Raw genomic sequence first — 9,709 nt, forward strand, 5'->3', positions numbered from 1 at the left:
CCTGCCTCCTGTGGTGCCCCTCATTCCCTCATCTGTGTCCCCTGGGCTCCCCCAGCACTGCAGCCTCCCGGTGGGGTTCAGGGCCTGCAGGCCCTCCTGGCTTACCCAGACCCCTCTTGAGGGTCCTGCTTTCTGGCACCACCTTCCCTTCCTTGGGGGCAACCACAGTGGAGAGAGAGGCGGGGCTCTGCCTGTCCCTCCAATGCAGGGCTGCTGGCCTTCTGGGGTCCTTTTAAGAACCTGATAAAAGCTATGAATTTACAAGCAAGAAATTTTCTGGAACCATTTTCACCAACAATGTGCCCTGAAGGTGGACCCGGGCCCCCAGGTTGTGTTTCATAAGCCTTGGGAGTGCTCAGGATGCATCTGACTCCCCAGCTCTGCGCTGACCCAGAGCGTTCTTCCTGGAGGGGACCCCCATTCCAGACAGGCAAGCAGAGGCTTCCAGAGGCCAAAGGAGGGGCCTAGGGTCCTGCTGCAGGGATGGAGGCGGAGCTGCGCCTCAACATCAGGCCCTGCCGTCCTTGTCCCCTCACGGCCGGGCTCTGCACAGGTCATCACCATCTTCAGCCTGGTGGAGGTGGTCCTGCGGGCAGAGTCCACAGCCCTCAAGTACAGCGCCATCCTGAAGCGGCCGGACACCCACGGCCACCTGGGCCCTGAGAAGGAGGAGGAGGAGGAGGAGTCTGATGGTGAGCCCGAGGACTCAAGCACCAGCTGAGCTCTGCCAGCCGCCTGCCCCACCTGCCTGTCCTGCCACACTGGCTTTAGGAACAGGACCTGTTGACACAGAGGGGGATTTTTAATTTGGTTTTTAACAACTCAGGGGTTTGTTTTTACTTTTATTTAATTTTTACAGCTCAACTTTTAAACAAACTGCAGGGGAGAGGGTGGGGCTGGAAGGAAGGCTGAGGCCTGGTCAGCAGTGACCCCAGCAGAGCGGGCCCCAGTCCTCCTGGGAGGCCGGCCCCCCTTTTTTCTGGGCCCTACTGCCCTCCTCTGCCCAGGAAATGGGGGGTTTCTGCAAATCAGTGTCACAGAATAAAATCAAGTGTGGAGTGCCATCTGGTGTGTGGGGCACCTCTGGGAAGCCTGGGCAGTGGAATGCCCCTTGCACCCAGGGCAAGGGACACAGCTCAGGCTCCACACCTCACTGCTGAGCCGATGTCACCGCCCGGAACCTTCCTGTCAGTTCCAGCACGATCCAGAGCTGGCTGCCTGGCAGATTGATGCCGGAGTCTCATTCTGCCTGATTAAAAATGTAATTAGTATGCAGGAATTAGTGCTGAGAGCACCCCCGTCACCCTGCCCCCACTTCCTCCTGCACCAGCGCTGCAGGGCCTGGTGGGGGTCATGGGTCCTGCAACACCGTCTCCCCGCAGTTCCTCAAGCAGCACTCTGTGAGGCCCTGTGCCCGGCTCTGGTGTGAGTTGGTGCCCTGGCAGCACTAAGGGAGGCTGGACAGAGAAGCTGGCCTGGGCCTGGTGAAGGGGAGGAGGGCCCTCAAATGGGTTCCCAACCAGGAGGGGAAACCGGCTCCTGGTGACACAGCCTGGCCCCATTGCCCACCCAGTGTCCCGAGTACCCACGGATCCCACCTGCCTCGGGTCCCCGGGAGAGCTGGCCGGCCACTGGGCAGTCCCTTCCCCAGCCAGCCCGACCCCAGCCTGCACTCCTTCCCCCTCCATGGGGGAAGCTCCGTGGCTTGGCTTCCCCGAGAGCTGCCAGAAACTAGGATGAAAGCCGCGGTGAGCACGGCCTCTGCTCCCCCGCACCATGTCCTGGGGTGTCTGGATTAACAAGCTCATTTGATCTGGTTACAGTGAATTTTCTTCAAAGAAACACTCAATCGGGTCCCTTGTCAGAGTGCCTCGCAGCACCTGAACGACGGTGACTGGGCACGGCTGCCTTTGTTCTGCCACCGTCAGATGGGGCTGGCTGTGGGAGGCGACCAAAGACGTCCCCGCACCTGCCCTCGGAGCCTTTCCCTCCTCCAGAGCTCAGCCACCTCAGGCAGCCTTCAGTCTGTGCGTCCTGCCACCCCCGAGATGTCCCAGAGGCCACGGTCACCCCATCTGTTCCTGCCCCCAGAACCTTCTCCTGGAGCCAAGTATCTGCAGGGACAGACAAGTGAGCGTCTGGGGGTTTGGTGCTGGGGTGTAGAAGGCTGTGGGGTGCTGCCCTGCCCCAGGCAGCCTGACTGTGAGAGCCCCAAACAGGAGACATCCCAGCCCCTTCCCCTCCCCTCTACGCTGCCCACCCTCTGAGGAGCAGTGGCCAAGTTCCTCTCTGAGCCTCTCAGGCCAGGCTGACCCTGTCCCCCAGGGCCTCCCATGAAGCCTGGGAGCTATTCCCTCACAGGCAGCACAGACCTGGACGGACACCTGTCCCTGTGCCCCAGCGCCCCCAGGCCCCAGTGAGGAGTAGCCAGGGGGGTGAACAAGGGGGTTCCTGCTGCCTGGACTTGTTTGGGAAGAAGATGCTGGGCTCAAAGGTTCTTCAGACAGCCTCGCCTTCCCTGCTGGCCCCAGAGCATGGCAGGTCCCTGGAGCCGTGGAAGCCATGGCAGCCCCAGCCCAGCCCACCCCACCCCATCTGGGGAAGTGGAAATCGTATCCACGAGAGTCAGTTCAGGTCTCTGCCTACAGTGACATGGCAGTTTTGTGCCCAACCAGGGCCTGGGTCAGGCCCAGGCCGCCCCCACCCACACCCTACCCAGAGCTCAGAGAAGACGGCCCAGCCTTCTCCCCACGTCAGTCATGCTGAGCCCCGCGTCTGTGTTCACTCCTTTAAGGAACGTGGTTGACTCAATTCAGTGCTGCATATTCACGGGATGGCTCTCCATGGGTCCACTGGGGGCCCAACCTCTTATATGGCCCCTCGCTAAAAGGACTCAACAAAAAGAGTGACCAGGCACCGACCCTCGTTTGCAGGAGGACTTGGCCATTCCCTGGGCTGTCCCACAGCACCTGCCGGCCAGGGCCCAGGGCACAGAGCGAGACTCTGTCTTTTCCTCAAGGAGACACCGTGGGGGAGGGAGGGAGAGGTAGACACCACCAACCTCATCCCATGACCAGGGGCTGGCGACGCTCAGAGGCCCGTGAATGTGTTCTCCACCCTGAAGGGTCAGTGCCGGCTCCCTGGACCCAGGGGAAGATGACGCAGGCGGTGGCCCGGCCTGGGGAAGGAACTGAAGCCACCCTCCTGGAGAGAAACTGACGCCTCCCCAGTTCCTGTTAGGAAGGACCTCAGGAAAGAACTGGGATCAGGCAGCCTGGGGTGGCGGCCTCCGGGCCCCTGAGGAGGATGTCAGGCCGCAGAAGGGAGGGGATGGGCATGAAGCTTGGGAAGGGGGCGCCAGAGGAGGCAAGGCCTGTGCAGAGGCAGCACCGGAGGCCACTGCAGTGACTCCACCACCCAGCAGCGCCGCCACGAGTCAGGAAGTGGGAGGCCAGGCAGGAGGGGCTGTGATGGTCCAGGTGCCAGGAGAAAGGGCTGAGGGGACAGTGCAGGCGTCCAGAGAGGCCTCGCGGGGACAGGCTGCGAAAGTCACAGGTGGGGATGGGCTTTCTCTAGAGTTGTGTGTGGCCTGACAGTGCAGCAAGGAGGGCCCGTGGTGAGCGCATGCAGCCGAAGCGACAGCTTGGACTCCTGTGTGGGACAAGAGCCTCTCAAGGCCACTGCGGGGTGTTCAGAGAACAAGGCCTGTGAGGATCTGCTGTGCCTGCAGCTGGTCAGTAGAACACTGGGTGTGCAGGGCCAGGGTGGGAAGGAGGAGAGCCGCATGGATGAAGGAGCCGGGCCTGCCCAGCAGTGCCTTGTGGGAGGGCAGGCAGGATGGGATGTGCAGCTGTGACCTGCCCGGCATAGAACTCCTTCCGGCTGGGGAGAGAAGGTCCCTTCTAGCCAGAATGGACCAGGAGGTCCCAGAAAGACCTGGGAGTAAGTGGATTGAGTTGGGCCTTAGAAGGAGAGCTGGGAACAGGCCAGGGCAGTTGGAGCCTGGCCAGGTATGGAGAGAGCAGGGTACACTTGCTGCACCTGTGAGAGGAGCCAGGGGTGGCCCTGGTGACCTGGGCCCACTTAGCTGGCTGCAAGTCATTACTACAGGCTCTGGATGGAGAGTGCAGAGTAGCACGCTCCTGCTGTCACTCCCTTCTCCAAGTCCACAAAGAGGCAAGAAAGGGAGGATTTTAAACCCAATCCATACTGCATGGCGGGTGAGAGCAGAGGAGCAAACAGCACTTTTGGATCCTGGAAAGCAGAGGATGAGTGAGTGTCCCAGGCATCACTGACCTGCGAAAGGCGACTCCAAAGCCAGCAGCAGCGACAGTTGGAACTGCCCTAGCCTACACCACAGGACCCCCAGCTCTGGGACTGAGCAGCACCGGGGACCTCTGGGCTGGGGTGGAGAGGGATGGCTGGAATCACTGTTGCAAACAATATATTCAGTAGGCAGGCAGCTCCCTAGATTCCACCATGGTCTGCAGAGGCCAACACCTGTCCTGACATCTTACCAGCGGGTCCTGGAGAGCCATCTCCGACAGAGGCAAAACGAAGGGTCTCTGGGCCAGGACCAGGCCTGTTCAGGGGATGTGTGGCTAAGTGCATAAGGGGTGCTGAGACTAGCCCTCGCGTCCAGGCCCTCCCCTTCCAGACCAGAAATGAGAAGACTCCATCTAATCTCATTGCATGACCAGGGACTGGTGAAGCTGTCAGTTCTCTCTCCATCCCAGCAGGAGACAACCCGACCTCAGAGATCCCTCAACCCAGGGACCCAGCCAGGCCACCCTCCAGAGCATCTCAGTCTGCAAGCCCCTTAGTATACTTGGAGCTTCCAGTCACCCCGCTCATGCCTATCCATGCACAGCCAGGCATTGCCCTTCATGGAGGAAAACTTCCTGAAACAAACAAGAAACAAGCTCCGTGGGGAACACAGACCGTGGAGGAAAAAGAAAGCTGTAGAAAAAGATAGTGGACACCTTCATGGAGGTGCGAGAGCCATCGTGAAAGGAGAGGAGGTTCTAAAAAGTTCCTAGAGAGCAAAATAAGGGCCCTTGGGGGCACACTGATTGCCGCCATGGAGACACATTTCGGTGCCACTGGAGTAAAAACACTGCAGACGGGTGAGCTCTCAACAGATAAATGTCCCTCACCTTCTTTCTCAGGAAAGATGGGCAGAAATGAGGGCAGAAGCCACAGAGAGGAAACCGTGGTGACAGGACCCAGGGTCCTCCAAGCTGCAGTGGAGCAAGTGCTCGGGACAGTGGCGAGGGAGCAGTTCAGCCCCAGGGTGGTGCCTGGCAGCCCGTCTCGGGACGTCACGCCCAGGGCAGCAGTACAGCAACATGGATAGAAAGCCGAATTCCCCAGATAGAGCCTGAGAGAACACTGAAGTGCTTGGCATAGAGCCGCGGGTTGGATTCGTAGTACGTACAGAATGATCCACATGTGAAGATAAGACGATTATTGGCTTCAGAGAAAACAGCAGTGCAAGCAAGAAAAGGTAGCTAGTCCCAGTTTACGATCCGGCAATAGTGTTTACACAGTCGTCACGATAGAAATGCCGAGTCAGGATCTAGTTTACTGTAGAACTCTATCAGGAGGCCTGGAAGATAGGGAATGCAGTTGGTGAAATGGAAGCTAAATGCTCTTTTTCCTCAGTGGGAAGGTGTGGCTTGAAGATGATTATAAACTCTCTTTCTGCCTCTTGAATCTTGCCAGGCTCCGGGGCTGCTAAGCTAATAATGTGGCAGAAGGGACACTGCCAGTTGCAGGCCCAGGCCTTCGAGACTGGCAGCTTCCCCGTCTCTGGAAACCCACCTGCCCTTCTGTGAGGAAGCCCAAGCAGCTCTGGAGAAGCCCTTGTGGAGGGGCTGCTCTCAGCCCACAGCCGGCACCAGGTGGGCAGCCATGCAGACCCCCAGCCTGCAAGCCAGGCCCGTTGAGGCCTCAGAGGACACACAGGCAGTCCCATTAGCCCTGCCCAGATGGCAGTTTTGTGATCAAAATATAGACAATAGACTATCATTGTTTAAGGTTGTTTGGGGGTAGTTTGTCACACAACAATAGATAGTAGAACATTAGTAGACTCTGTGTGCGGGGGGGGGCATATATATATAGCATATATATATAGCTTAAAATTCAGACATGAAGAAGTATCGTATTTAGTAACAGTGGTAAATATTAAAATAAAAAACCAAGAGAGGGGAAAGTGGTTGCCTCGGAGATGGGAAAATGCGAGGAGGGAGACAGGGAACTGCTGTTTGTTTTGTTTTAACCTCGTAGATCGGTTTGATACTTTAAACTACATTCACTTATAATTTGGACAAAAGTAAAAACTGAAGTTGAAAAAAAATGTATTCATGCTTAGCACAGGAATGATCCACAATTGGATTCCAAGGCTTGTACATTCAGCATAAGGTGTATGAAACAGTCCACTATTCTAGCAACAGATAAAATTCCTGACACGCAACCTCAGGTTCCCACTCGGTTAGAAGGCTGCGTATGGTCTTCTACTTAAAGCCTCAAGTAACAGTCATGGCAGTGACAAATCCTCATTGCCTCCATGGAACCTCTAGGCTCATGTGTGAGCCCAGGCTGGGCTGGGGTCCCTGGGAGCCCAGGGTGAGTGGCCAGTCCCTGGGCAACTCCGTGAGCCAGGAGCAGCTGTGTCACCTGCACGGTCGATGGGTCTCTTCTGCAGAAGAGTGTGCCCCAGTCCTTGCTGGGCACAGATGAAAGAGGTGTTCATGGGTCGAAATCACAGATTTCAAGGGCTGATAGGAGTCAGAGTGGGGACTGGGAGGGCTGAGGCAGGTTAAAGATTTGATAGGGGCTGCTGTCTCCGCAGCTGCATCACACTGCTCTACTGTCCCCTCCATGTTCCCCCACTGCGGCCTCCCCTGGGGTCTTGTGGAAGTAACTGAAGGCCCCTCAACCTGGCTTATCATCAGAGCAGACTGTTGATTAGCTGCGGGCAAATATGAAGAGGCGATTTCCTGTCACTGAAAGGCCGTGGTGTGTCTTTCTGAAGCTATGGAGCTGACGCAGGCTGAGCAGGCTGACCTTCCGCTGGAACTGCACAGGCATAGCCACGTGAAACCGCACCGGTTTGCCCAGGAGACGCGGACAAGGGCCCAGTAGAACGCAGACAAGGATGGGGCTGCCCATCTTCAGGCCTCTCACAGCCCCTCTGCTGAAGATGCAGAAGCACAGCCCTCCACAGAGGAACGCCCGCCCGAGACTCAGGGCGTCTGTGACAGGGATCCAGACACACAACTGTTCTTACTTCAGCAAAAGACTGAACCAGCAGAGCCGTGTATTGGAAGCAAAGCCTCAAAGCACGATGAACACCCGTAGAGGAGCAGGCAACCCAGTTGCAGGTTTGAAGAGGCATGTGGAATTCCTTGTGGCAGAGAAGGAAAGATTAAGGAAAGAAAGTGTAAACAGGTAAAGGCTGAAAAGGCCAGACTTCTAAAAGGTCCAGTAGAAAAGGAGCTGAACGTGGGTGCTGATTTTGTAGAAAAGTCAGTTACGGAGCGTGCCTCTGCATTCGGAAACCGCTACACCCTCTTCAGCCTTGCAGAGGTTTGCAGCAGATGCCAGGAACGTCAAGTACGTTCCAGTACCCGATCTTCTCCCTCGGATTTTCCATCTCCAGAGCGTCCCCTTACGGAGCGCTCTCAGGATATTCTGAAAGGATTTATGAGTAACTAAAATGGAAGGCCATAGAAGAAGGGAGAAGAGGAAATAGTACTAAATAATACAGTTAATGCAGCAACAAACAATGAAAAGGGAAAGCCACAGGCAAGGGTAATGCTGGAAATGCCTCATCATCTGGCGTACTGTGGGAGACGAGGCATTGCCAGGACGTGGGGAACAGTCACTGTGAAGCGTGTCGCATATCGGATTCACTGACTTGAGCTAATGATGCCGACCTGGCAGACAGTAAACTCATGGAGGGTCAGTTTCTCCTGACCAAATGGCTTGCTGGAAGATTTTTTTCAAGCAGCAATTATTTTTCTTATCGTCAGGGTTAAAATGTTTAAAAGTATGTTATGTGTAATTAATCTATAATGCCATAAATGATCATGCAAAACCTAAATATTAAAATGACGGCCTGAGGGGCTGCTTCGTATTTGAAACATACTTTGTCTCAGGCATTGATGTATGCATTTTGTTAATGATGTTGTGTTTAAGGTGTGTAAGACACTCCTTTCTAGATGAAACCATATGTGCCACACTGTGCACTACTCGTAACAATGATAACCTCAAGACTATCAGGAGAAATGTTTAAATTTCCGTGTTATGAAGAAACCAAATTATTAGTTATGCTTCTTAACACCAGTTACCAGTTTACATAATTAATAAGGGCGCATTTTAAGTTCTAACTCTGTTTATTGCATAATGCATCATTTGAAAATACCAAGGAAGTCTGTTCTTTGTTTTTAATGATCCGCGAGTGGAAGGAATGCTAGTTGGCAGTATTTGATTGTAAGAAATCAATAAAGTAATTGTATTTTTTAAAAAAAGATCTGAGCCCTGGTGGAGGCAACAGGACGCGATGACTTTCACATTCAAGAAGGTTCTGAAGAGCGATGCCTTTCACATTCAAGAAGGTTCTGGAGACGAGAGGTGATTCTTGGAATGATGAGCTTCAATTTGCACATGTCTGAGTTTAGGTTCTGAATTTAAAACCTTATTGTAAGATCATCTCTTTGTACCTTCTCTCTTTTTAAGGGTTTTTATAGTTTGGTGGCAGTTTGTGGTTTTGTTTTGGTTTTAATATTTAGAAAGTCGCTTTAGGAGAAAGATCCATTTAAATAATTTATTTTACTTCAGAACGTTGTTTTTCTCAGCCAGGCTCATGAACTGTGTCGTGTTCTTTAACATTCACAAATTGTGTATTGCTTGGTTCTGGAAACCAGTTAGCCAAATAATTGAGACCCCACCAGAAATTGAAGTGCAAAATAGAACAGGAAAGCAAAACTCTCCATTAGTGTATTCAGCTTAACAGGTTTTCAACCTACCAGTCGTCCTCCTGGTTCTTATGATACAAGATCAAGGTTAAACCACTGAATACAGTTACAGTGTCCTTGACTTCATAAGCTTTCCTTTCCACGCATCCATATAGATGCCCGAAGCACCGTTCAGGGCAGAATTTAGTCTTGTCCCGCACTCTCAAAGGACAACCATGAGCTAGGACTTGGCTGAACCACACACCTACCAGGTGCCCCTGCCTGTGCTGCCATCCTTGGGCCAAGGGGAGGCCTGGCCCCTGCCACTTCAGCAGGGGTGAAGGGTCAGTCCACTTGGGGCTCAGGGTGCCTGTCTGAGCGCCCCCTCCCTGAACCCGCTCCTGTGCCTGCAGCTTCCCGCAGGCTGAGGCCCCAGTGCCCTGCTTGTGCTGCTGAGGGGGCTCCACAGCCTGTTGAGAGGCCTCCCCAGGAAGCCCGTGGGGAGGAGGTTGGGGTGTCTCCTGCCTTGGAGGTGGGACAGTCCCTTCTTGTTCCCACCCCAGGTACCTGACCCAAGTTCTTCTGTGTGTGAGGAATGCCTGGATGTCCCTCCCTGGTAGGTGGGATGGGACAGAGGGAGGTCCTGCCTACACAGCCCTTAATTAGGAATTTAAGAGATTTGTGCTCTAGGAAGGAACTGCTTCCGCTACCATTTGGCCCACTGTGTGGTGTGCACACCCTCAGATCGG

General features: G+C 54.6%; 1 protein-coding gene across 1 annotated transcript in view; it reads left to right on the plus strand.

Annotated features, from left to right (window-relative positions):
- DIS3L2 (DIS3 like 3'-5' exoribonuclease 2) overlaps nucleotides 1-1,064 on the plus strand; it is a 389,257-nt gene extending 388,193 nt beyond the window's left edge. Inside the window, exon 21 of the mRNA XM_011980219.1 lies at nucleotides 554-1,064. Coding sequence (XP_011835609.1) covers nucleotides 554-721 — 168 coding nt within the window. The 3' untranslated portion in view covers nucleotides 722-1,064. The remainder of the gene's footprint in view (nucleotides 1-553) is intronic.
- The last annotated feature ends 8,645 nt before the right edge of the window (nucleotides 1,065-9,709 follow it).

This window comes from Mandrillus leucophaeus, unplaced genomic scaffold (genome assembly GCF_000951045.1).
Source record: "Mandrillus leucophaeus isolate KB7577 unplaced genomic scaffold, Mleu.le_1.0 Scaffold21, whole genome shotgun sequence".
Lineage (NCBI taxonomy): Eukaryota > Metazoa > Chordata > Mammalia > Primates > Cercopithecidae > Mandrillus > Mandrillus leucophaeus.